This window comes from Pelodiscus sinensis, chromosome 31 (assembly GCF_052426305.1).
Source record: "Pelodiscus sinensis isolate ZL-2025 chromosome 31, ASM5242630v1, whole genome shotgun sequence".
Classification (NCBI taxonomy): Eukaryota; Metazoa; Chordata; order Testudines; family Trionychidae; genus Pelodiscus; species Pelodiscus sinensis.
Genome location: NC_143082.1, coordinates 4,250,234 through 4,277,870, shown reverse-complemented (window position 1 = coordinate 4,277,870; position 27,637 = coordinate 4,250,234). Strand labels below are relative to the sequence as shown.

General features: G+C 61.8%; 1 protein-coding gene across 1 annotated transcript; it reads right to left on the bottom strand.

Annotated features, from left to right (window-relative positions):
• Positions 1-1,511: 1,511 nt before the first annotated feature.
• On the bottom strand, positions 1,512-27,405 carry LOC102452393 (E3 ubiquitin-protein ligase RNF220-like). The gene is made up of 13 exons (XM_075903405.2): positions 26,250-27,405; positions 22,211-22,773; positions 12,709-12,826; positions 12,068-12,110; positions 11,211-11,300; positions 10,743-10,785; positions 10,083-10,129; positions 9,608-9,722; positions 5,259-5,358; positions 4,060-4,143; positions 3,400-3,526; positions 2,375-2,449; positions 1,512-1,804 (listed from the first exon to the last, which is right to left on the bottom strand). The coding sequence occupies exons 2-13, from the start codon at positions 22,752-22,754 to the stop codon at positions 1,733-1,735; spliced, it is 1,458 nt and encodes a 485-aa protein (XP_075759520.1). The 5' UTR covers positions 22,755-22,773; positions 26,250-27,405; the 3' UTR covers positions 1,512-1,732.
• Positions 27,406-27,637: the final 232 nt, after the last annotated feature.

Genomic DNA, 27,637 nt, shown 5'->3' with positions numbered 1-27,637 from the left:
GGGAACCCAGGAGTCCTGGCCCCCAGCCCTACCTCTGCCCCCCCAAACAGGAAGGGAACCCAGGAGTCCTGGCCCCCCAGCCCTACCTCTGCCCCCCCAAACAGGAAGGGAACCCAGGAGTCCTGACCCCCCAGCCCTACCTCTGCCCCCCCAAACAGGAAGGGAACCCAGGAGTCCTGGCCCCCCATCCCTACCTCTGCCCCCCCAAACAGGAAAGGAACCCAGGAGTCCTGGCCCCCAGCCCTACCTCTGCCCCCCCAAACAGGAAGGGAACCCAGGAGTCCTGGCCCCCCAGCCCTACCTCTGCCCCCCCAAACAGGAAGGGAACCCAGGAGTCCTGACCCCCCAGCCCTACCTCTGCCCCCCCAAACAGGAAGGGAACCCAGGAGTCCTGGCCCCCAGCCCTACCTCTGCCCCCCCAAACAGGAAGGGAACCCAGGAGTCCTGGCCCCCCAGCCCTACCTCTGCCCCCCCAAACAGGAAGGGAACCCAGGAGTCCTGACCCCCCAGCCCTACCTCTGCCCCCCCAAACAGGAAGGGAACCCAGGAGTCCTGGCCCCCCATCCCTACCTCTGCCCCCCCAAACAGGAAGGGAACCCAGGAGTCCTGGCCCCAGCCCTACCTCTGCCCCCCCAAACAGGAAGGGAACCCAGGAGTCCTGGCCCCCCATCCCTACCTCTGCCCCCCCAAACAGGAAGGGAACCCAGGAGTCCTGACCCCCCAGCCCTACCTCTGCCCCCCCAAACAGGAAGGGAACCCAGGAGTCCTGGCCCCCCAGCTCTACCTCTGCCCCCAAACAGGAAGGGAACCCAGGAGTCCTGGCCCCCCAGCCCTACCTCTGCCTCCCCAAGCAGGAAGGGAACCCAGGAGTCCTGACCCCCCATCCCTACCTCTGCCCCCAAACAGAAAGGGAACCCAGGAGTCCTGACCCCCCAGCCCTACCTCTGCCCCCCCAAACAGGAAGGGAACCCAGGAGTCCTGGCCCCCATCCCTACCTCTGCCTCCCCAAACAGGAAGGGAACCCAGGAGTCCTGACCCCCCATCCCTACCTCTGCCTCCCCAAGCAGGAAGGGAACCCAGGAGTCCTGACCCCCCAGCCCTACCTCTGCCCCCAAACAGGAAGGGAACCCAGGAGTCCTGGCCCCCATCCCTACCTCTGCCTCCCCAAACAGGAAGGGAACCCAGGAGTCCTGACCCCCCAGCCCTACCTCTGCCCCCAAACAGGAAGGGAACCCAGGAGTCCTGACCCCCCAGCCCTACCTCTGCCCCCAAACAGGAAGGGAACCCAGGAGTCCTGGCCCCCCATCCCTACCTCTGCCCCCCCAAACAGGAAGGGAACCCAGGAGTCCTGGCCCCCACCCTCCCCCACTAGACCCCACTCCCTCCAGAACTTGGTCTCCTTGCCGCATACCCCCCAGCCTTCACCTGTTCTATTCCGAGGGGGGAGGCGCGAAGAACCCAGGCCAGGTAACAATCGTTACTAAAAATAGGTTTTACTTAATGACCAAAACACAGACAAGACAAGCGGGGGCAGAAGGGGACACGGGCCGCGAGACAGCCCCTGCACCCGGCCCTCGCCAAGGGCTGCCACGGCCAAGCACGGAGCCCGCCAGCCAGGGCCTCTGGTTAGCAGCTGGGCAGGCTCCCGGTTCGGGTGCAGTCTGCGCCGGGGGCGGGATGTGGGGCCCGTTGTGCTGGAGGACGCCGCCGGAGCCGGGAAGCCGGCCTGCGCTCAGAGGTACACGCGCCGCAGGTCAGCAGGGGACGTGATGGCGTTACACTGCGGACAGAGTTTCTTGGAGCCCTGCAAGCAAGGGCCATGGGACACGGGGAGCTTGCAAAGCGATCTGCTAAGAAGCCCGCCCTTCCCCCACATGCAATGCTCCCGCCACGGAAATGCAGCCACCTCTGGGCACTAAGGGCTACATGTAGGAATAGAACCTGAGAATCCCAGCAGCCCCCCGCCCGATTCACTGGAGCCCACTCCTCTCCCAGAGCTGGGAACGGGACCCCTAAGTCCTGGCTCCAGGCCAGTCCTACTCTAACCACTGCACCCTGCTTCCCTTCAATAGCCACGGGGAAGAACATTTTCCCCTGGGGAGAGGCCTAAGGAAGGTGTCACCTGGGACAATCGCAGTCGTGCGACTTGATGCATGGTGGGCAGGCGCCCAGGGACCAGGGTGATGGGCACGGGATGGGCACTTGACTGGAAGGGAAGAGAGGGCTAGGGACTGGGGCTCACAGCCTCGGAGAAGGGACTCGGGGGAGGAGAGCTGGCGGGGAAAGGGGGAGTTAAAGGGCTGGCTCTGGGCCGTGTATTTCAGGCTCTGGAGCGGATAATGGAGCCGGGGCAGGAGGGGGAGGAGTGCGTTACCAGGGTCCGGAGCCAGCACTGCTCACAATGGATGTGCCAACACTGAATCGAAGTCAACGGCACGGAGTACGAGTCCTGGAAAGGAAGGAGACTGAGCGTTGGGAAAGAACTGCAGGGAGCAGGCGGGAGCACTGGTGGTGGGGGGCGCTCCCGGCCATTCCACCCCAGCCTCTCCCAGTAGGGGGCGCTGTGGGGAGCAGGTGGGAGCGCTGGTGGTGGGGGGCGCTCCCGGTCATTCCACCCCTGCCTCTCCCAGTAGGGGGTGCTGTGGGGAGCAGGCGGGAGCACTGGTGGTGGGGGGCGCTCCCGGCCATTCCACCCCCGCCTCTCCCAGTAGGGGGCGCTGTGGGGAGCAGGCGGGAGCGCTGGCGGTGTGAGGCGCTCCCAGTCATTCCACCCCCGCCTCTCCCAGCAGGGGGCGCTGTGGGGAGCAGGTGGGAGCGCTGGTGGTGGGGGGGGTGCTCCCTGCCATTCCAACCCAGCCTCGCCCAGCAGGGGGCGCTATTTAGGTCAGGGAGAGAGCACTGCTGGGCGAGGGGCGCCTGGTTACTGCGACCCCAGCCCTGCCCAGCAGGGGGCACTGTGGGGCACAGGGCTGGAGCACTGTCTGTGGGGGGAGCTCCTGACTAGTCCATCCCAAACTCTCCCAGCAGGGGGCGGTGTGGGGAGTGTGGCAGTTTTGGCTGCAGGGGGAGCTCCTGGCTACTCCATGCCCGGCCTCTCCCTGCAGGGGGCGCTGTGGGGAGCGAGGTGGGAGCGCTGGCTACTCAAGTATCCGGAATGATGCCAGACCCTGGCAGAGGGGGCATGTTTGGGTCCCACGCAGGGATGGGGGTGGGGAGGGTGTTACAGCACCTCCACTGCTACCTGCTCCACACTGGGACCCAGCTGCATGGACTTGCTTGTTCAGACCCCCAGGCGAACCAGCCTGGTCCTAATAGGTCCACTCCGGGTCCACATTTTGCATCCTGGGCCCCGGGCCAGGAGGAGGGGTGGTACCAAGGCGGGGGATGGGCCGCCCTTACCAGGCAAATGTGGCATTTGTACGAGTCCTTTTGCAGGAGCCTGCGTCGCAGCTCCTGGATCTGAGCCTTCAGCAGCCCCACGGTGAGGGGGGGGTCACCCTCCTCCTCCTCCTCCTCGTCCGTGGTGCTGCGGGGAGAGGAGACGCTTGGAGGGGAGCCAAGAGCACATGAGCTGGGGCAGGGAGAGGTGATGAGGGATGGCGGAGCTGAGCCAGAATTCAGATCCAGGTGACCCAAGAGAGCTCCGGGGTTCTGGGGCAGAGAGGCTGCATGGACGGTGTCAGTCGGGGCCTGGGGGGCGTATGAACTGGTTAAACAAACAACCAGCAGGGGAGGCCTTGGCATACTTCACCCAGCCCCCGGGGGGCAGGACGGACGAGATGCCTTCTCCAGCGTCCTTCCAGCCTCATGTTTCTCCAGTCGCCAGCAAGGATAACCCCCCCCCTTCCAGGTGTCCCTCCGTTGGAAGGTGCCCTGAGATCCCCCTCCCCCCCCAGGACAGGTGGCCCATGGGAGGGACGGGCCCGGAACAGGGTGTCTGTAGCTTCTGGCTGGCTCCACTTTGCTTGCAGCGGGGAGGAGCCAGGACAGGCGCTAACCATTGAGCAGCAGGGCACTGGAAAGATGCCAAGAGAAAGCAGGGGGGCCCCGCTGATTTACCCTCTTGCGGGGCCAGCTGGGACCAGGCCCCCTGGCTTCCTGCTGTCCTCCGCTGGGGCGCTCTTCGAGGCTGGAGACAGGCACCTGGTCGGGTGGCAGTGAAGGAAGCGCCAAGACCCCTCACAGCCCCACGGTGCCCCCAACAAGCCCCACCCCTGCTCCGGAACCCCCAGGGATCTACACACCATCGCCCAAAAGCCAGGGCTGAAATCGGGGACGTGGCCTGGGCTGAGCTGGCCGAGAGAGGCGGCCTTGGAAGGTACCTCGTCTGGAGCCCACCATCCAGGCTAGGACGTCACGGTCTCAAAGCATTTCGCCAGCTGGCAACAGGAGGGTGGGACAGAGGGAGGCCTCCAATGTGTAGGTGGGGAAACCAAGGCACAAAAGGCAGAGCAGCAACATGCTTGAGTTCTGTGCCAGGCCAGGATAGAAATCCAATCCTACATCTCAGCCCTCTTCCTCTAACCTCTACACCACACTCCCCTTCCAGGGCCAGGACTAGAACCCAGGCACCCCGGTGCCCAACTACCCACCAGCTCCCACACCACTTCCCACAAGCTGGCCAGCGGCCCACAATGCTGCTCTGAGCTGACCTAGCGGGCTGGCGTTGACGGACCCTTCCGTTCCGCTGAAGCGCACTACAGCAGGGGTTGGCAAATACAGACCCAGTCTGACAGGTTAGCCCCTGGCAGGCCCCCACGCTGCTGTATTTACCTGCACCTCCACAGGTATGGGGGGGGATCTCAGCTCCCATTGGCTGCAGATGGCCCTCCCCGGCCAATGGGAGCGGTGAGTACCCATACCTGTGGAGGTGCAGGTAAATACACCAGCAGCCGCCCAACAGAGGTTAACCCTGGCCAAACACCTCTGCTTTCTTGCCCACCCCTGCACTAGAGTGGAGTCTCCTGCCCACTCTGACTGGGGCGTGGCACATCCCCAGTAGCTGGGGCCGCTGAGGAACCGGTACAGGACTTACTACTGCTGCCGGCCGGGGGAGCGCGCCATCCGCTCAAGCCGCAAGAGGCCTGGAAGGAGGATGGACCAGCAGCTCCCTGGGTTTGCCGGGGTGAATGGTGCAGCCTGGGGACTTTGCTCCCCCGTCACCGCTCTGCAGGGTCACCTGCTCTTGCTCCTCGCCCTCCCCCCACCCCTTCCCCGCGAGGTCAGCTCCTCTCTCAGACCCACAGGGGGAAGGATACGTCCGCTTGGAGAAGGCCGGCAGCTCGTCACCTTCTGAGTCCACGTCCTCGTCGTCGCTGTCGTGGCTGGGGCTGCGCCGTGCCGCCAACTGCCTGCAGTCTGGGAGAGACGGGGGAGGGACCCTGAGATCTACCTGCATCTGCTGTCGGAGCTAGAAAAGCCAGTTGGCCAGGTGGAGAGGGGGGCTCGGACCTCCCCCCACCACACCAGGTGCTACACAGACCTACCCCCATCGAAGGTCACACCACCCCCCGCTCCATTGCCCCAGGAACCGCATGAGCACCCAGCGAGAGACAGGCTCTTCCTCAAAGAGTTTATATTCTACATAGACGGAAGGTAGAAGGGAAACTGAGGCACGGAGCAGGGCGGTGACTTGCCCGAGGTCAGACAGCAGCATGAGGAGGGAGGGGCAGAGAGGGATGCCAGTCCATCGGAGCACCATGCCCTCCCCCACTCTGGCCCGGTGGGGAATCCCGCAAGGACAGCTGAGCGGGTTGGTGGGCCAGATATACTGGCAAAACAGGGGGGAGAAGGCTCGTGGTGGGGAGGGTGGCAGGAAGGGGCATAAATAAAGCTAAAAATTCCCCGGCCCTGCCAGCCACCCCTAGGTAGCAATACAACGGGGAGAAGTAGGAGCAGCAGTGCCAAGCACCCTAAAGTGAGGGGGGGCGGGTTAGTGTCCAGCATCCCCCTCTTAATGCCGATCACCACATAACCCTGGTAATAGGGAATTTTCCTTCCCTTCCACCTCTCCCCCACATCTCACTTTCACATTGCAGCCCCAACTGGGCTTCCATCTAGACCAGCCCACGCGGAACCGAAAACACCAAAGGAACTTGGCGTTAAACACAGGCCCCGTGTTTAAGTACAAAATTCAACAACCAGACCCCCTCTCTCCCTCTCGCCTCGCTTCCCTGCGGCGTTCGCACGGGACGGCGGGTCTGTGCAGCACCTAGCGTAACGGGGCCCCGCGCTGGTTTGCATCCCAGCGATGCCGGGCGTTCCTAAGCTGACCCGGTGCTTTGGGACACCTGCCGATTTTGTCCCCAGTGACTGTCACGCACCCAGCAAGCAAAGGGACAATCCCGACACGCAATCTGTCTCGGGCCAAGTGCAAAGGGTCTGACGTTTGGTTTTGTTCGGCAAAGCGGGGACTTGGCACAATTCAGACTCAGCGGGGAGGACAGAACCACGCCCCCGACTAATCAATAGGCCAGGGTATGAAGAGGGCAGTTTGTGATTCAGAGAGGGGCCTGAAACTCAGGCTCACTTCTGCCAGGCTACTGGCAAGTGTGGGATGGGCACAGCTCCTGAAATGCCAGCCCGGATCTGACACGCTGTCTCGAACGATATTTCACCAAAACCAGGACATTTCCAGGGAAGGGTCTGGTGTGCAGAGATGGGCGTCTTCGTCAAAAAATTCCAACCCAGCTCTGCTAATAACTTCCTTTCTGCCAGCTCAGCAAGCTGATGATCTCAATGCACCCAGCAAGTGACACTGGACTAAAACCCCAGGTCTCCAGGATAGGTTCTTATTTATTAGGTGAATTACGGTAGCACCAGGTGTGAAGTAAAAGTGGGGATTGTATTCACTCTTGTAGTCCCTGGATTCTCTCTGCTTTGGGATTCACTCTGTTGGCTTTGTTGTGTTGTATGGGATTCTACTGTCCTGTGCTGTTCTGTAGTAACTCGGTGTGTGCCTCAGTTTCCCTGCAACACTATCTGGACACGGAGGGGAAGGCTGCCTGCTCCTGTTTCCTATAACAATAAGTCTGTGCTACGTCGTGAACCAATAAACCTTCTGTTCGACTTGCCGGCTTAGAGTCACATCTGGCTGGGCCCGGCAACTCCCCCACACTACATGACCCCAATCACAGCCCAGGACCCCTTGTGTCTGGGGTTCTGCCCCAGTGAGCTACCCAGCTAAGATCCCCCAGCTGAGCTCAGACACAGACCACGTCCTGCTCTGGAGAGTGTACACTGCAAACAGACTCAGACCGGGAGGGGAAACTGAGGCACCTTTCCTCTCCCCATATTCCTGTCCATGATGTCAGGTTCAGCAGCCTCTGGGCTGCTCTAAGGTATCATCCGCCCCCTATGGGACAAAGAGAGGCAAGCCAAGTCGCTCTGGGCCACACAGCACGAGAACCCAGGTGTCCTGAACTCCGGCCCTGGGCCCGATCCACTCTAAGGAAACGTCTCCCTCCCTTCCAGTTAAGCCCTTTCCCACCATCACACTGCAGGAGGCGGGGGGGCACATCTTGCAGCATCCAGTTTACACCAGCTGGGGATCTGGGGACCTAAGAGTCCATTCTGGAGCTATCCCACTGACAGATCAGAGACTGCCCCTCTCTCCTACCCCACCTCCAACGTGGCTGCTCTTTGCCACTGATCATTAATAACATGCTGTGTTTGTATAGGCTATTAGCTGTTCCCCATTCTCAAAGCCTCTCAGCCCCCCCCCCCCATCTGCACAGCCTCACAATCTCCTGCCCCCCCCCCCCCAGTCCAGGATGCAGGGCACTTATCCCCATTGTAGAGATGGGGAAACTGAGGCCAAGAGAGATTAAGTGACTTGCCCAAGACCACACTGGAAGTCTGTGGCAGAGCAAGGGCTTGAACCCTGGTCTCTTACATCCTGGGCTTATCCTTCCTTTCTTATAGCACCCATCAGCTGGGCTAAGCATTGTGTCAAAATGCTTTGGAAAGATCCACAATCCTCTCCTCTCCCCCGGGAAGTATAACTCCCATTATACAAATAGGGACACTGAGGCACACGGGCGGTGGGGGGAGGCTTGGCTTAACAATGGTCATAGAGGAAGAGAACCCAGGTGTCCTGGCTCCCAGTCCCTGCTCCAACCACTATACAATACTCCCTCTCACAACCAGTATTCTAAGCACTAGGTCCCCTCCCACCGCAGGCTCCCAACCCCCCTGTGCTCTAACCACTAGATCCCACTCTTTTCCCAGAGCAGCAAATAAAAACCAGGCGTCCTGATGCCCAAACTTCTCCCCTCTCTTTCCCCACTCAGCTCTAATCACTAGACTCCACTGCTCCCCAGAGTTGGGGCGAGAACCCAGGAGTCCTGACTCTCATCCCACCCCCACCTCTAATCACAGTAGTTCCCACAGGATGTGAAGGACGCGTGCGGCCAGGAACTGCGCCCAGGCTGAAGCGAGGGCAGGAAGTACGAAGTACAGGAAATGCTGTCAGATTTCTCGGCCCAGTTCTGCTGACCCAACAAATTCTGCACAAAGCCCAGTGTGGGTGGGAGGAACTGAAACTTGTGACGCTTCGGCATCTGGCTGGGGGGATGTGCTGTGAGGAGGGGTTTGGATTTTAAGAACAAGAACAGAGCAGTAGGGGCGAATCGGCCTCGAATCTGTGCCTTGTGGCGCAGAGAAACCTTGGATTGCAGCTAAGCCCTGCACAGGGGTCTCAGGGACAGAGCCTACCACAGCCTCCTGCACCGCCAAAGGGGGACACGGCTGCTGCCCGAAGTAAAGGAGACTCTCCATTAGCAATACAGGGCCTAGGACACATAGTTGAACATTCCGATTCCATCCACTAGAGGGCAGTGGTCACACAGGGGTACCACACAGGGGTATCACACCTACTCTAGTCTGATCATGCCCATTTTCCAGCATTAGGGGCTCCGCTAACTAACTCATCCAGGGGCTCCACTGCTGTAACCCCATCACCTGGGGTTAACAGCAGTGGAGGAATTAAACCCCAGCTCCTCTGGTTTCCAAAGACCCACCCCTTCCCTCTCGCCAGAGCTCCTTTGAGGAGGGGGTAGTGACACCCCGCAGCCCCATCCCAGGTGGAGTCTGAACCACGCCCTCCCTGTGTTTGGAACAGTGGCAGGAGAGAGGGAAAGTGACCTGTAGCCACCTTTACTCACCCCACATTCCAGTCCAGAATGTCACGTAGAGCAGCCACTGGGTTGCTCTAAATTACCCTCTGCCCCCTAAGCAGGGGGGAGAGGGTGGGGAATTCTCACACCTCCGATCCTGGTCTCATTGAGACAGGTTGCTTATAAATGGGACTGCCTGATTCCGGTGGAAGTTGAAGGACATCACCGAAGAACAAGATCTTCGAGCCTCCAGTTGCTCCCAGGGTGTCTGGACTTGAACCCACCACCCTGCACTCCCCAGGCAAATAGGGATAGCTGCAGCACAGTGCACCTGGGCCACGCTGCCCCATCTGCCCTCTATGGGCCGGGGGGACAGAGACTAGCCCCAGCACAGTGGGGAGACGAGAATCCACATGCCCGGGGGCAGGGATCCCCCCACACACACCTCCCAAGCCCTCCCTGCCTGCCCCCCGGAGAAAGCAGCCCCCTACCTTTCCTCTCCAGGATGTTTTTCTTCGGGCTGCGATATTCGTCTCCGCCGCAGCGGCTCTCGTCGGACAGCTCGTCCTCAGCGTCGGCCAGCCTGGCGCCCCTGGGGAGAGGCCCCTGCGTCGGGAAGGGACACAGACACGGGACGTACGTGGGGGGCGATGGCACCGGGGAAGAGGGTTCGGGGAGCGGTGGAGGACGAGGCTGGGGGGTTGTTTCTTGCTGCTGGGGAGCTCAATCTGTGGTGAGGGTGGGACACAGAGACCATCCTCCCAGGGTACCCGCGCAGGACAGCTCCCACCCAGCCCCACTGCTGCAGGCCAGCCCCACAGCCTGCCCTCATTCTTGGTGCTTAGGCTGCAATTTAATGTGGCACCACTTGGGGGCGGTCACTCCCAGGGTCAATTGGGGCTAAATCCCTTATCTACAGGGCCCGATCCATGCACCACCCTCAAAGCCCCCGCCCCGGATCCTCACCTGCTCCTCCAGGCAGGGTCTGATCCGTTTAAACCGGCCAGCTCTGGCTGCAAGATGGGGCAGAGAGACGTAAGCATCTTCCTGGGGAGCTCTGCATTTCTGGAGAGGGGGTGCTGGGGATCCCTTTACTGCTGGGGGGGGTGGCTGGGCAGCTGGATCTCCATCAAGGGACCAAGGTAGAGGACAACTCAGGGGAATGGAGTCACTGGCTCGGGCATGGATGGCCATCTAACCCGCCCTGGTTCTGCAGTACCCAAAAGCAGAGGGGTTCTGCCAAGCCAAGCCCTGGCCCAGGATCATGCTTCTAAAGTGCCTCCCCCACGAGACTTTCCAAAGCAGCGCCATACGATTACCCCCTGCTCAGCACCTGGGGAAACTGAGTCACGGAGCCATGCTGGACAAGCCCACCCCCCCGTGACTTGCCACTCCCCTGCCAGAGCTGGGAACAGGCCCCCGGAGTCCCAGCTCGAACCAGTAAATCAAACTTGGTGTCAGAGCCAGGAATTGAAACCCTGGCGTGTGAAGGTTCCCGTCTCGTGCCCTAACCACTAGGCCTTCCTCCCCTCCCCCCCCCCCCCCGCTCAGCACTGATCCAGCAGCAGTGAAGATTCAGTCCCCCCCCCCCCCACACCGCAGATCCAAGCCCAGTCTCCGTCTCACCTCCCATGCGGCCCTCCCGGTTTGATTTCACCTGCAAAAAGGTCTGGGGGAGGGGGGAGAAAACAAAAGGGGAGCATCTAAGATGAAGGAAGAACACGACTCGCACGTTAACCCCAGCAAGAGCGAGGGGGGCTGGCTTCCCCTCTCCCACCTGCCTGTGCTGTGCTCCCCCCGCCGCCTCCGGCACCGGGGTCAGAGAGAGGAGGGGCCTCCGAGCAAGCCCCCCAACCACCACCACCTGGCTGGGGGCCGAATTGCTAACCTGGTGCAAGACCCTGGTTTGCTTCATGCAATCGTCCCCCCCCCCCCTAGTGGCAGAGTCTAGGTACCACAGCAGCCAGCTCCACCAGCTGGGGGAGGGGCCCTTGTATCTCCCGGGGTTTAGGGCTCATGTCTGTGCCCCCAAAGGTCCCCGGTTCAAGTCCCCGCTGAGGGCTGTGGGCTGGTGATACGGCAGGAGGGGCCCACCTGCTGCCTGTCCGCCTTGTGCGCGTCCTCGCAGGCCTGCGGCGACCCCTTGGGAGAGTCCGCGCCATCCTGAGCGGAGGTCGCTGGAGACTGGAAGGGAAGGGGAGATTGAGGGGAGAGCTTGGGCTGTGGGGCCACAGCAGTGGGACTGAGGGATTATGGGCATTCGGAGTCAAAGCTCTCCCAGCAGGGGGCGCTGTGGGGAGTGGGGCAACAGCCCTGGCTGTGGGGGGAAAGCACCTGGTTATGTCAGTCCCGGCAGGGGGCGCTGCAGGGAGCCGAGCGAGAGAGCTGGCTGTGGGGGGAACCCCAGGCTACTCTAGTCCCAGCCTGTTCCAGCAGGGGGCGCTGTAGGAAGTGGGGCAGGAGCCCTGGCTGTGCGGGGAGCGCCCAGCTACCCTAGGCCCAACCTCTCCCAGCAGGGGGCACTGCAGGGAGCCGAGCAAGAGCGCTGGCGCTGGCTCTGGGGGGAGCGCCCAGCTACTCCCTAGGCCCAACCTCTCCCAGCAGGGGGCGCTGTGGGGAGTGGGGCAACAGCCCTGGCTGAGTGGGGAAGCACCTGGTTATGCCAGTCCCGGCAGGGGGCGCAGTAGGGCGCAGGGCAAGAGCGCGGGCTGTGGGGTGAGTCCCAGTAGCCTCTGTTTTCTCTAGCCTCTTACAGCCTCTGAGCCGTGGGGCAATGGGTGGGTGGGCCGGGCCACGCTTAGCGTAGCGCCCCCTGGAGTTCACCCCCAAGCCAGACCTCAGCCTCCGGCTCTTAAGTGCCCCTCCCCGGGAAGGGAGATGGGGACATGTGGGGAGTCCTGGGAGGGGAGAGGGACAAACCCTTTTTACAGCAGCCCTGGGGGAGGGCTCACCTGGGCGGAGCTGTGAGTGTCCTCCGGAGGGGTCGTGGCCTCCCTGCGGAGAGAGAAGCAAGGGGTGAGCTGCAAGGGGAAGGGGGGACAGGGCTGAGCCCCGCTGGGACTAGTCCACAGAGCCCCCCCCCCCCCCGCGTGGGGGGAATCACCAGCTCATTGGAGTAGGGACGCGACTGTGCCGGTCCTCGAGTGGGTGGGGCTGCCCGATCCGTCCAGGAGAAGCGGGCAGGGGACTCCCACATCTATTCAAGGGTGGGGGGGGAGTTCCCGCACCTGCCCACGGGGGAGGGGAACTCCTATTCCTGTCCATGGCGGGGGGCGCTCCCTTGCCTGTCCGGGGGGGCTCCCGTACCTGTCCGGGGGGCCTCCCGTACCTGTCGGGGGGGCTCCCGTACCTGTCCATGGGGGGGCTCCCGTACCTGTCGGGGGGGCTCCCGTACCTGTCCATGGGGGGTTCCCGTACCTGTCGGGGGGGCTCCCGTACCTGTCGGGGGGGCTCCCGTACCGGTCCATGGGGGGTTCCCGTACCTGTCGGGGGGGCTCCCGTACCTGTCCATGGGGGGGCTCCCGTACCTGTCGGGGGGGCTCCCGTACCTGTCCATGGGGGGTTCCCGTACCTGTCGGGGGGGCTCCCGTACCTGTCCAGGAGGTGGGCGAGTCTCTCGATCTCCTGCTGCAGGTGTTGCCCCAGCTCCGCGCACTGCAGCTCCCTCTGGCACAAGGGGCACAGAAGGGCCAAGGGCTCCGGCTTGTCCCCTGGGGGAAAGGAGGCGGCCCGGTCAGCGCCCCGGGGACCCCAGCGGGCTGGCTGCCGCCCCGCGGCCCACAGCGCCCCCTGCTGGGCGGGGCTGAATCGGCAGGCCGCTGGCCCACCGTAGGGGGCGGGAGGGGCCGGTTACCCAGCCCAGGGGTCTCCGGGGTGGGGGCGGGGCAGAGCGCCCCCATTAATCAGTCGGGTCGATTAGCTGCAATGCGACCCCGGGAGCTTCGTCCTTCAGCCCAGGCCGGGGTCAGGGCCTGGCTCCCGAGCTATTAATCAGCCCCATTGAAGCCTTTGTCCGCGCTGCCTCCGGGGGCCATTGTGCCCAGGCAGGGCCGGCAGGGCACCTGCTGCCTGGTGGGGCGGGGGCGGGAGGTTGGGTTCAGAGAGAGATTGGGGGGGCGCAGTGGGGCTGAGGTGGGAAGGTTTTGCGGAGAGATCACAAGTGGGGCGGCTTTCCCTGACCAGCCGATGCCCCATCAGTCCCGGGGATGGCAGCCAGAGGCGACAATCGAGACCAGCGCCCCCCCGCCCCGCATGGCGCCAGGCGCTGGACACACCCCAAGAGGCCAGCTGCATCGGACCCTGGTCTGAGAGTCAGGACACCTGGGTCCAGCCCTGCCTGTGACTTCACAGAGGCAACACTCCCGCTGACAAGCCAAAGAGGCAAAGGGCGTGGGGAGGGGAAACTGAGGCACGGAGCGGGCCCTCTCCTCGGCCAAGGCAGGGGCAGACTGGCCTCCAGCGGCGGGATCTCATGAGCGGTGGCTCTCCCCTCTGCCCCAACCCGCCTCCACTCCCCCCCGACCAGAGCTGAAAGGGACGGCGTGGTCCAGTTTCAATTCCACACCACAGGGGCCAAAAACCGGCCTCCTTACCGGCCCTCGAAAACCCCCAAACTTTCCAGCCGCGAGGTAGGAAACTGACGCCGGGGGGGCAGGTCTCAGACAGCTGGAGAGCGGGGCTTAGTGCCCCCTGCTGAGACGATGTAAATACCAGCATTGTGCGTCGCCCCCCAAGCCGAGCTGGGGGGCAGAGGGAGGGCCGGGCCCTTGGGAACCACACCTCCCTTCCTAGCTCTGCCCTGCGCTGCTCAGGATCGTACCTCCCGCTATGGGATCGAGATTCCCGACACAACTACGCCAGGCTGACTGCAGAGCCGGCTCCTTGCCTCAGTTTCCCCACCCTGCCAAACGAGGACAAGGATTGGGGATTGGTGCTGTCCAAACCCCAGGGCAGAGGCGGACCCTTCCTGGAAAAGGCGGCAACTGTAGAGAGGCAGAAGGCGTCTTGGGGACCCATTTTGCAGATGGGGAAAGTGAGGTGCAAAGCAGGGCCGGGACTCGCGGCAGCTGGGTTCCCTCTAAGCTGAGCGCTTGGGCTGAGATTCAAATGGCCCAGCGGATTCGCAGAGCGCCCGCAGCCTGGGTTTCTATTGGTGGTGCACATCCAATGTGCGTAACACCATTTATTCCGCACATGGCCCCAGTTAGAGGGCGCATGACATGGCAGGGCCAGGAACTGCAGCCGAGCCTCAGTCGAATGCCCTGACCACTAGGACACCCTTCCCCCAAGGCAGGCTGGGCTATTTCACCCTGTGAGCGCTGAGGGGTAGGGAAGCGCTGTCCCCCACTGTGTGTCTGCGCAGCGCCCCGCCCAATGAGGCCCTGATCTTGGCCCGGCTGCGTGCAGCGCCTGGCCCCATGCGGGCCCCCCACATCGGGCCCCCCAGTTAGCGCCATGGCGGGTGATATTGACAAGGTGGCTCCCTCCGCCTGGGGTTCCCTGCGAGCGCTTTCTCCCCGGCTGGCGCGCCAGAGTTTCGCTCAGAGACACGTTTCCTCTTCAGACAAACCCCAGAAGAATCCCTCGAAGTGAAACCCGGCTCCAAATCTCCAGTTTCCACCCCCGGCCGGAGGGGGAGGGGGGAAGCACCCGCCGGTGCAGAGGCGTGGGGAAGGATCCAGGCGGGGGGGCGGGGAGGCTTCCCACCAGACAGGGGCGGAGCCTTGAGGGAACCCGGGCAATTCCCACGGGTGGGGATTCCAAATTCACTGCAAACGTGTCATGAGCTATAACACTGGGGGGGCAACCGCACCTGGGCTCCTTTAGCCCCGGGTCTGGCAGGGGGAGTGGGGCCTAGTGGCTAGAGCAGAGCTCCTGGGTTCCCTTCCAGTCTAGCTCTCCACAAATTCTTGGGGGAGGCACTCCCTTCCCCCACCCCGTGCCTCAGTTTCCCCAGACTGAGGCTAATGCTTGCCCCACCTCCCTGGGCCATGGTACCCAGAGTGGGGGGGGGACTATGGGGGAGGGGTGCCTCCATGGCTCAGCCCCCTCCCTGGCATGGGGCGGGGGAGAAGCAGTGGATAGCTGCCCAGTGTGAGGGAATGGGGGTGGAGGAGAAAGTTCTGCTTGAGTTAAGATCCATTGTCTACCCCCACTGCTCCCTCCAGGAATCTGCCCCCCTTTCCTGCCCCATCTGCCAGAGACAAATGCAGAGGGTGTGGCGACAGGAGTCATTCTGGGTCGCTTAGCAGGGGCCGGATCTGGGCTCCCCCTCCCCTAGGGGCCGGGGACCCCCTGGGGAGAATCAGCTATGCCAATTTGTCCTCTTCACGGCCTGTCACCACCGGGGGCCTGAAAGAGAGGAGCCCGCCCCTCCCAGCCGTGCCGTGGGGGGTCCGAAGCCCGCCCAGCCGAGTGGAAAATAGGCAACATCCCCTGAGCTGGGCGGCCGGTCACACCCGGGGAGCTGTGAATACATATGAGATGTAATGGAGTCCTGTGCCCCCCTCCCACGGCCCCTTCCCCCTCATTTGTCATTGCAGTGGGGCAGGAGCCGGCATCCTCCTCCTGACACAGCAGGTCCCAGGGAAAAGGGGTTTGGCTTCTGGGGGGGAGGGGATCAATGTTCCCTCTACCTTGTTCCATCCCTGTGTGGAATAAATGTTGTTCTGTGCACTGAGGCATGTGCGGATGTGCACCACCAGCAGAAACATGCTGTGGGCGCTCTGCTAATCCGCTGGGTGGCATTTCAATCTCTTCTGGGTGGCCGCTCACTCAGCTTATAGGGAACACAGGATCAGCTCCCCAATAACCTACAGAGGGACCCCAGGGGGCATTAGCCAGGAGCCTGGGACAGGGAGCAGGGTGCATCTGTCCAGGGGACTTGCCACCCATGGCTGGCATGGGACCCGGAGACAGGCTGATGCTGAGGAGGTTTGGGTCTAAGGATCCATGTGATTTGGAGCCAGGCTTTTTGGGGGGGGGAGTGGGGGGAAACAATGAACCTGGCAATGTCTCAAGCCACAGAGGGGGAGGCAGGGTCACCTAAGAGGGATGACACAGATCGGTGTGGTGAGAGAGCGCCCCACACGGAGGAGCTGCTGGGAAGTGACCAGAGATTGGAAAGGCTCGGCACAGGGCCTGCCTTTCCAGGGCTGCCTGTGCAGCACCTAGCACTCGGGCCCGTCGGGCACCTAATAAACTGGCAATAACTTGTGAACACGACATCCGATCCATCCCCGTCCATCACCGGACGTTCTCTGCAGCTACGGGCAGCGGCCTGTGGATTTTGGTGAAATCGGAGCGCTGAGAACGAAGGGTTCTCCAATCAGACCCAGGTAGTGTCCGCAGCCACCAGGAGCCCCCTGTGCTCCCCCGTACAACGTGCAACCCTCTCGTGAATAACCGTAGTGATTAAGGAGCGAGCTCAACCCTCAGGAATCCATCAGGTGAAATCCTGGATTCCAGAGTGCTCTTAATTAAAGCCTCACCTCCTGGAGGCATGGGATTAGGCGAGACGCTCTCATGGGCGGGTGGTGAAAGTAGGGGTGGGGGAGGCAAGCCCCCAGCCCCGCTCCTTCTGTGGCGGCCCCACCCCCACAGGAGCCAGGTCACCTTCCCATCGCCCCCCCATGGGGAGGTAGAGCAGCACCCTGCATGCCCCCTCCCCTCCACAATGGGGCTGGAGGGAGGGTGGACGGGCACGTGGCCCCAACCTCCCCGGCAGCCCCAGAGCACAGCCAGGGGAGGTGCTAGGGGCGGAGCATCGGCATTCTAGGGGCGGGGTCAGGGGTGGCCCGTGACTATAGGCCGACTTCGCCATCGCCTAGGGCGCCGCCTTCAACAGGGCGCCCGATGATGACGTCATGGGGCACCCGATGATGACGTCACAGGGCACCCGATGATGACGTCACAGAGCACCCGATGATGTCACTCCATTGACGGCCGTGCAGGCGGGGGTGCCGATCGCGCATTCTGCCTGGGGCATCAGCTGCCACAGCCGCCTCAGGCTGCTCCTGGGCGGGGCCAGGCGGTTTGGGAAGCCAACACCTTCCCTGGCCTAGGATATCGGCCACCCTTGGACTCTGTTTTCCTTGCAGGGGTTTAAAGCCAATGTCTGACCTTTGGGGGCAGAGAGATGCGGGGAAATGGGCCCCTAAAGGCTCCTGAGCCAAAAGGAAAATTCCTGGTTTCCTGGCGTCAGGCCGGAAGGGAGAGTGAACCTGACCTTCTCCAGAGCCCGTGCCACAGAAACCCCGCCGGCCCCCTCCAGCCCCTGCTGAGCCCAATGGCTTTAGTTAAACCGAAGCATTTGAGTCCACAGGAGGCTGACGTGACATGTGCCACCAGCAGAGATCGGCAGAGAGCCAGGACCTCGGCACTGGCCGGAAATTGATTTGGGGAGACATGCCCAGATGATCCCAGTCTCCTGCTGCAGAGGAAGCCAAAGTGCCAACCCGACATCCCTCCCCACCCATCGCCGGACGATCAGCCTGACTCTGAGCAAGCCCTACCAGCCAGGCGTGCTCCGGACCTGCTCAGAGTCCTGACCTACCCCGTCCCGTGTCCTAGCAGCAGCTATGGCCAAGCTCTGACCCTTCAGAGGAAGACAGAGGGGAAAAAAACCCAGGAACCATCTGCCCATGTGTGCATTCGGAGTGGGTGGGGAATGGGACATTCCTTCCTGACCCCTGCAGGCAACCGGCTTCAGCCCTGAAACATGAGCGTGGCTTCTAGTCATTATCTTACTGCGGGAGCAGCATGCTCAGACATTTCCAGAGGCCCAGAGAGGCAAGGGATGAGCTGTAAGCCGGGCAAATTCCTGGCCAGAAGGGACCCCATCAGCCCTCCCGACCCACCACCCATGGGCCTCTCTGCAGAAGCTGAATTGAAATATACCCATTGCCAGGTTCCCGAATCTCATTTTAAAGACACCAGGGTCAGCCCGTCCCCTCTCCCGGGCAGCTGTTTAAAATACACACGTGTTCCTTTTAAAATCCCTCGTGATTCTTAAGCCAACTTCGTGGGGGAGTTTGCGAGGGGGGGTCATCTAGGGGTTCTTGAAGCTGCTCCTCTGTATGCAGCGTGGATCTGGTTAACCCCTTAGGGCCAGGCAGGCCCGTGCTGGTCAACAGGGAGGTTCTCACGCCACATTAATAAGGCCTGGGAAGGTGGGGGAGATGAACTGGATTACGGGGAAGACTTTCCACCCTGCCACTTGTCCATCTGCCGCGGCCCTCCTGGCAGGCTGGAGAGAATGAAGAGGATGAATACACCCAGCCTGGGGATTAGCATGACAACAAGACAAGATCCCAGAGAGAGGGAGGGGGCCAGCCAGGCCCACCCAAGCTCCCCCCCCCCCCGGGATGGGCGTGGGGGAGGCCGGATTGCTCAGCGGCTTGTGAAAAGGTTGCGTTTGTACCGTGTGGTTGACTCCTGCTGGGAGATACACAGAGGTGGCTCTGTTGTGTGTTCCCCCCGCCCCGCCGCCAGTGCCAAGCGACCGCCCCCCCAACCCTCCCCCCCCCCCCCCCGAGACTCCCATCCAGCAGGATCAAAGCCAAAGCTCCCTCTCCACCTTGGACCACACCAGCCCCATCCAGGAGATACAGCAACAGTGGGGAGACCCCTAGTGGTCAAAAAACCCAGAAGAGCAGAAGGCCCTGGACACGTTGGCTCATTTCTACCGCAAGGGATGGCCAGGGAGGTATCTCCTAGCTCCCTGCTTCGCCCCAGGGGCTACAGGGCGGGGGCCTCCCCGGAGACACCAGCACAGCTGCAGCGGGAGAGGTCGGTGTCGCTCTGACGGCGACCCCCCCGCCCCGCAAGAGAAGCAGCCGCTTCGCCTTAAAGGGGTTTCCTTAGTGTAGACGCAACAGGATCCCGGGAATCTGGAGGTGGGGGGGTTAAGGGCCATCAGATGTCCAACCCCAATTGCCTTCAAATAATAATGGGAGCCCAGATCCAGAGACCGAGGTGGGTGGGCCAGCCCCCAGTCCTGGCACCCGGGAGCTGGACTGGGTGGGGGACCAGAGAGGGCTGAGTTCTAGGCCCGGTTGGAGATTCCAGTGGCTTGAGAACAGCCAGCCTTGCCGCCAGCGCCACACTTCTGAAGAGATGGGGAAACTGAGGCAGGGGCAGGCCCGGGAAGCAACACCTCTCACGGCCCCCCAGGGGGCTAGTGATGGGGCTTGCTGCCTCTCCCAGCCTCTGGCTGTCAGCCCGGCCTGTGCGGTAGCCCAGGGGTGATTATGTGGGAGCCCCAGGGTTCGCCACAGAGCTGCTGCCTGCGGTGAGTGTGTCACAACGGTTTTCGTGAGGGCTGTAATCTCCCCTCGCCGCAGGCCTGGCAGGCTCTGGCCTGCACTTGTGGTTGGTGGCAGGGGCTCAAAGCAAACAGCCCCGGTTTGGACTAGAGCGTGAACACTTGCTGGGACAGGCCTTGCTGGGAGAACAGCGGGTGCAGGAAACACGCTCCCCCCCAAAAAAAAAAACCCTAAGAGAGTCCCCCCAGGGTACGTCATTCGCAGAGGGCTCGGCTATTTGGGGGGGTCATGGGACACAGGAAAATCCCAGCTTGGGACATGCAGATTTTGGTGCAGGGCCGCTGGGAGACTCCCCCTCAATCCCACACTGGATTTAGGGGAGCAGGCGGGGGAGAGGGAATCTGCCCCCCCCCATTTAGCTCTAGCGGAGGGAGAGCTGAAAGTGTTCGGAAAGGGGTGCTGGGTCTGGACGTACCCCAGCCCACACCAGCGAGCCACGCCTGACCGACTCCCGGGGGGTTCGTGGCAGGCACACCGTTCTGGCACACCTAGATGCCTAGGTCTGGCACTAAGAGCGCACTGAAGGTGCTGGGGGGTTGTTTGGTTTTTTGACAGCTGAGCCTTCCCCCGTGCTTTACAGATCAACACAGACAAGACCCCTCACATTGCAGCCCTGGGCTTCTGACCCCCAGCAGACAGACAGCTCCCGCAGACAGACCCTGACATCTGCTGATGGCAGAGTCTCAGCCCCAAGGCCCCCTGCTCTAACCACTCACCCCCATGGCCAGAGGTAGATAAAACTCAGGAGTCCTAACTTCAAGACCCTGCCCATATTCTAACCACTAGTCCCCACTCCCCTCCCAGATCCAGGATTAGAACCCAGGAGTTCCGGCTCCTATTCACTGCTCTAACCACTAGTCCCCACTCCCCTCCCAGATCCAGGGTTAGAACTCAGGAGTCCCGGCTCCTATTCGCTGCTCTAACCACTAGTCCCCACTCCCCTCCCAGAGCCAGGGTTTGAACCCAGGAATTCTGGCTCCCATTCGCTGCTCTAACCACTAGTCCCCACTCCCCTCCCAGAGCCAGGGTTAGAACCCAGGAGTTCTGGCTCCCATTCACTGCTCTAACCACTAGTCCCCACTCCCCTCCCAGAGCTAGTGTGAAAACCCAGGAGGGCAGCTGGAGGCCTAGGGAGCAGTTTAAAGACTTGCCTAAGCTTTGTTTGCTTTTCCCAACCGAAAGTTGCCCTGCCCAGGCAGATCGGGGGGGGGGGGAGGGGAAGGGGGACAGGGCGGAAGGGCACTGGGGTGGTTTATAGGCTGCCCTTTCTGCTCAGCAAACAAAAGCCCCGTGCTGCTCCCCCACCCCCACCCCCACCCCGTCCTTTATGGCAGCTTTCCCCTTTTCAGATGCAGCTGCTGCAGGTGCGGGAGGAGGGTGGGATGCCGGCTGTACTGGGTGTGGGGGAGATGGCGGGGGCGGGGGAGAGACTGTCTCCAGGAGCAGGTGATTGTGCTAGGGCCTGTGAGCTGTGATTGTGAGAGAGAAGCTATGATTTGGGGGGGGGGGGTGATTGCACATGTGTGTGCACATGGGAAAGCGTGCGTGAGTGTGCGACAGCATGCAGGGGGCATGTGCTCGTGAGAGAGACAGTGAGTTTGGGGTGCCTGATTGCACGTCTGTGCACGTGCGTGTGGGGAAGCGTGTGTGAGTGTGCCACAGTGTGCAGGGGGTGTGGAGCGTGAGAGAGAGGCTGTGCAGGGGATGATGCAAGACAGAGTAGGGGCCCTGAGGATAACGACCCCAGAAAAATCCGGGGGCGGGAGGTCTAGTCGTGAGAGCTCATCCACTTTTCTGGGGCGATCACAGGAGGCGGCGAGTACCTGAGATGGGGGGCGCTGAGGAACCATCCACCCCCCGAGGTCCCTGCTGTAGAGTTGGATCTTGATCTGTTCCCCCTCCTCTCCCCTACCTTGCCTGGCGTGGATGGCGGGGAGGGGTTCCCACAAAGCACGCAGATTTACTGCTCCTTTCTTTGCTTCCAGACCCTGCCCATATTCTAACCACTAGTCTCCGAGCGTGTTACAAAGGAGGGTTGGTATCATGGCGCCCAATTTTCCACTGGGGGAAACTGAGGCACAACACAGGAACAGGGACTTGCCCATGGTGAGTCAGGGGCAGGGCTGGAGATGGACTCAGGAGCCCCAACTCCCAGTGACCCCCCCAGCTCTAACCATTAGACATCACCCCCAAAGCTGATGATACAACCCAGTCACCCTGGTTCCCAGCCCCGCCCCCCCCAACCACTACATCTCACCTCCCCCCCATATCAGGAGCTGAGATTCTCAGTCTTCCGTCCCCCAGACGCACACTCTGGAGGTCTGGAGATGGCAAGGGGGGGCAAGGTGCTGGAGAGGGCATGGGGGGATCTGGGGACAGCTTGAGGGGGGCTGCCAGAGAAGGAAAGGGGGGATGTCCTGGGACCCGTCAGGGTAGGGGTGGCAGCAGGACACACTGGGGTGGAGGGTCCTGGCATGGATTGGAGGGGGAAGGGAGGTACCATGGGGGGCTATTCAGAAGGCCAAGGGGGAGGGGCGAGCGGGTGAACACAATGAGGGGAGGTGGGTGGTGAGGGAGGGCTGCTGCGGAGGGCAAGGGGAAGGGTTCGGTGGAAGAAGGGAGAGACCCGGGCTTAGAACCCCTGAGCAGGAGGCCAGGCAAGCACCCCATGGAGCTCCCAGCCAAAATCCTTGGTTCTCTCTCCCCATAACCTCCCTCCATCGGTCCCCCTCCCACCTCCTTGCTGGGGGTGCCACCCTCGCCCCCTACCTGGCTTGCCATGCCGTGGATTCGGGGAGCCCTTGAACGGCTGCAGCCCAGACGCCCCGCCAATGGGCTCCGGCCCCAAGTGGGCGCGCTGGGCCTCCATCTCCTTCTCCAGCGCCAGGCAGCAGACCTGAGGCGGCTCCGACCCGCTCCGGCCCTTGGGCCTCTTGCCCGCCAGGAAGCCCCCCGGGAAACACTCGACGTCGCCGGCGAGGTGGAAAGGGCTGAAGGGGTGCAGGGGGGCGTAGCCCAGCATGCCCACCCCGCCCCGCTCCTGGCTGGGGTGGGCAAAGGGCGGCGGCAGGGGCAGCAGTGGCGGGGGGTAGTCGCGGCTGGCGGGGGCCAGGCGCTCAGGGTGAGGGTACACGAGGGAGTAAGCCGTGCCGAGGAAGGGCAGCTGGGACGGCTTCTCCATGGCAACTGGAACCCCAAAGTGGCGGGGCTGCTGGCACGGGGTGCTGGTGCTCCGGGTGCCCTCCGACGTGGAAGCCAGGACCAGGAGGGCTGGGGAGGCTAGGGGGTTCAGGAGCCCGGGAGAGTTCTCCATCCTGCCACAGCGCCGCCACCTACAGAAGAGAGAGAGAATTCACCAACAGGCCAGGGGGCGCTGTGCCGCAGGGAGAGGGTGGGGCTCAGGAGGGGGTGCTGTCCCCTAGAAGCCACTGTTGACCCCAATTTCCCCAGTACAGCACTAGGGGGTGCTGAGGTGCAGGGAGTGTGGGGCTGAGGCTCGGGAAGGGTGTCCTCCCCTCCGAATCAATGCTGACCCCATTGTGGCGCTAGGGGGCACTGTGCTGTGTGAAGCCCAGTGGAAGCCCAGCAGGGGGCGCTCTCCCCAGGCAGGCAGTGCTAGCCCCAGTGGCGCCAGGGGGCGTTGTGCTGTGTGAAGCCCAGTGGAAGCCCAGCAGGGGGCGCTCTCCCCAGGCAGGCAGTGCTAGCCCCAGTGGCGCCAGAGGGCGCTGTGCTGTGTGAAGCCCAGTGGAAGGCCAGCAAGGGGCGCTCTCCCCAGGCAGGCAGTGCTAGCCCCAGTGGCGCCAGAGGGCGCTGTGCTGTGTGAAGCCCAGTGGAAGCCCAGCAGGGGGCGCTCTCCCCAGGCAGGCAGTGCTAGCCCCAGTGGCGCCAGGGGGCGTTGTGCTGTGTGAAGCCCAGTGGAAGCCCAGCAGGGGGCGCTCTCCCCAGGCAGGCAGTGCTAGCCCCAGTGGCGCCAGGGGGCGTTGTGCTGTGTGAAGCCCAGTGGAAGCCCAGCAGGGGGCGCTCTCCCCAGGCAGGCAGTGCTAGCCCCAGTGGCGCCAGGGGGCGTTGTGCTGTGTGAAGCCCAGTGGAAGCCCAGCAGGGGGCGCTCTCCCCAGGCAGGCAGTGCTAGCCCCAGTGGCGCCAGGGGGCGTTGTGCTGTGTGAAGCCCAGTGGAAGGCCAGCAGGGGGCGCTCTCCCCAGGCAGGCAGTGCTAGCCCCAGTGGCACTAGGGGGTGCTGTGCTGCAGGCAGCCTAACATTTCTCACAACCAGCTACGGCTCTGAACGCTGCTGAACTGCCCCTACTAGGTCCCAAGTTCTGTCTGAGCCCCCGGGGCAGTTTTCAAACCGGACCCGCCCCCTGCGTCTAGACAGGGCTCCAGCCAGGTTCACTTCTCCCCTGCCTTGGCGGGCCTCACGGTCATCGCGCAAAGGCCAGACCCTCCGCGGGCGAATTGAGGCCGGGTCACCCCAGCTAAGGACCTGCCCCAGAGACACGTAGGGGGACACTGCCGACCCATGACTCATTTCTTTCCCTGGCCGATGTTCTGCTGTAGGTAGGGTTGAAATATGCACTGCCTGGAGCTTGGGAACCGTTCCTGCGAGACATTCGTGTTACCCCACAACGGCGTTCCTGCCAGTGACTAGACATGCGGATGCAGGGATCTAGAGCCAGCTAACGAGCGGGCTTTATATGTCTGGGGACGATAGCTAGACAGCTCTATAGAAGAGAGGCACATACGCATCATTATCCCCTTTTTATCAATGGGGAAACTGAGGCACAGAGTGAGCACATGATTCAGCGGTACAGCTGGGGACCGCAGCCTGGAGTCTCAGTGCTCCCTTCTCTCACCTTTACTCAAAACCCCCTCCCAGAACTAGGGATAGAACCCGGGTGTCCTGATTCCCAGCCCTCCCCCTCCTGCCGCCGCCACCATGCTTTAACCACTAGATATCACTGCCCTCCCAGAGCTGGCAGACTCCAGGAGTCCCGGGACTGGTCTCCGGAACTGGGGCTCAGTGTTATCTGCCAAGCAGGTGGAAATGCAGGCCTGGACTGGAAGCAACTCCCCCTCCCCCAAACCCTCCCCCTCCTCCCAGCAGCTGGGCAGGCCCCACTGTGGGTGGTCTAGGCGGGGAATTACTTACAGGGAATCAAGGAAGACTCCCTGATGGGACAAAGGGAAAGTGAAGAGAGCAGTTAGATAAACAGCTGCTCCGGAGTAAGGGCCTTCAGGAAAAGGGGGGGGGCGTTGCTGCCAATACCCCACCCCCTCAGCGGGGGTGGGCGGATGGGCAGGGAATTGGGAGGGGGCTGGGTCAGCTGGGAAGGGCCCAGGCAGGGGTGTGAGTCACTGACCCAGGGGACAGGATATTGGAAGCTGCTGGGGGGGCTGTGCCTTGTGGATTGCTCCCCCCCCCCACCGCAGGGGGGCACTTAATCCCATTACTCGGATATTAAAGGCAAATGAGGGCTCCTTTCTCCTGTTTGCCCATTTGCAACACACACACACACACACACACGCACACATGCACACGCACACACACACACGCGCTCACACCAAGCCAGGGCGCTAAGGGATGGATGGAGATTGGCACCGATGGGGATCCGGCCCTTTGAGGCCAGAGGGGAGGCGGGCGGCAGGCCGAGGTTTGTTGCTTAACGGGAAGCAGATGCCAAAGACCCACTGAGCTGTTCTCAAACTGGGGCTCTGATTGAGGCCAGTGTAAGCCCAACACAACTCCCTTAGAATCCAGAGCTGGTTCCAGATTTACACCCCTGCGACTGGGCTCCCTCTCTGCCCCTGCAAGCCCAGTCCCCTGATCCAGACCCCCAAAGCTGGCTCTGGAGAGCCCCTGGCCCCAGCTGGGATCCGTCCAGGAAGTCACTCCTGGATTCAGTTCAGAACAGAACCCTTCCACAACAGCTTTAAAGGGACGACAAATCCTCCCCCCCACCCCCCAAGTGAACCATCCTATCCCGCCGCTGCCACCACTTCGCCGCCCAGCAACCTGCACCCCAGTGACTCCCCGAAGGAGACCACTTTCACCCGCTCCCGGTGTAAACCAGCCACGCTCGTTTACACCAGCCAGGGAGCCGGCCCCGGTGACTTCCAGCCTTCCAGCTTTGCCTGGTTGAAGCCCGTCGTTAAAAACCAAAGCTCGTTTTTAACAAAATGTTACTTTTTCAAAGTCTCTTTCGGCACCCAGGCTGCACACAAAGGGGGCGAGTCCCCTCTGGCGCTGCCCAGGGTAAACCGGGTATCATTCCTCTCCTCCTGGGCCGATCGTGCTCGCAGTCACAGCGATATAAACCAGCATCACCAAGGTCAGGATCAGGCCAGAGGGGTCCAAAATCTACCCTGAGCCACGGGAGATGCTGTGGGGTAAATCTGGACCATTAGACCCCATCCACGCTCCCAGCAGGTGTAAATCAGGATTAACACTGAAGTCAACGGAGCCAAAGGTAAGGGAGGAGAGTCCGGGTGAATGTCTGATTTACACCAGGGTAAAGAGCAAAGGGATTTTTGATACACACACACCCCAGCCATGGGAAATGATGCTGCTTTTATCCTTCAGCAGTGGGGTTGGTTCCTGATTTACACCAGGGTGCGACAGCCGGGCACGCCGCTGTGGGGTTTATTCCTGATTTACACTAGGGCCAGAGGCGATACAGCCTCCTCCGGTAACTTCTCCCCGCATCCCCCAGCCCATTTCTGGGTGGTTGGGTTGCACCCCACAGCGCTGGAAAAGTACGACCCCCCCTGACCCCCTTGCCACCCCCAGAAATGCCCCAGTGGGTCACTCACCAGAGGAGCAAGGACTGGACCCCGGGGCTGGATTTCGCCCACAGTGCCGGCGGCCGAGCGTGCTCCAGGGAGCTGGGGTTGGGGACAGCCAGCGGCTGCTCTGTGCTTTTTTCTTCTGTAGGGTCAAGCCAGTGAGGGTCGCCCCAGCCCCCCCCTTCACTTTCTGTTGTCAGGACATTTCCTCACTCACAAACAAACAGACTCACACAAGCACAGGCAGACATACTACCGCACACTTACACCACGCAGAAACAACCACCCACAGGCAGATTCACACAACAGCATGCGCACACCACACAGACACAACCACCCACTGACCAATGCACACAACAACAGGCAGACACACAACCGCACGTGCACACCACACAGACACAACCACCCACTGACAGATTTACACAAAAGGCAGACACACAACCACACGCTCACACCACACAGGCATAGGCACCCACAGCCAGACTCATACAATGACAGGCGGACACACTACCACATGCATACACTACATAGGCATAATCAGCCACGGACAGACTCACACAAGGACAGGCAGACACACAACCGCATGCTTACACCACACTGACACAACCACCCAGAGACTCTCACAACAGGCAGGCACAACCACATGCACGCACACGCTCACAAACAATGAAGACACAATCATATCCACACTCACAATAACATAGACACAACCCCACACGCACACTGAGATACCCAGGTGCATGCACACCCACTAATAAGCTTACACAAGGACACACCCAATCACACATAGATTTGCACAGTCCCTCACCCGCAGATCACACACACACACACACACACACACACACACACACACACACTCCCAGATACCAAGATAACCCCACAATCACACACACAGCCTAGGACACACTCAGCAGGACACACCTCCGATGACACACGGACTCAGTTGTGCACACACCGTCACACACCCTTAGAAAGAGGTTCTAAGAGACACACAATCACACCCCCATGCACTCAGTTTTCTAGTTCACCCCCACCCCCAAACTCTGCTGGTCTCCAGGCCTTCTTCCCTTCCTCCAGTTCTCTCATTCTTTTCTTCGGGGGCTAGATCCCTAGAGGAGCAAATGTGTGTGGGGCCATTTCTTACAGGTTCTCTCCCTCCCTCGGCCGAATTTTCACTCTCCCCTCTTTCTCGTCTCCAACAAAGGACTCATTTGAGCCTCTTGGCTCCTTTGCTTTTCCCTCTTGCCTGCTGCCTCCTCCCCGTCTTCCCCCTCCCTGCCATTCCCCAGCTCAAGTCATGAAACTCCCTCCCCCAGGCAGCCCCAAGAGCAGGGCTTAAAAGACCCAACTGGGGGCTCCGGATGGGGCCGCAAGTGGCTCCTCTGAGGAGGAGCCGTGAGCTCTCGGCAAGAGAC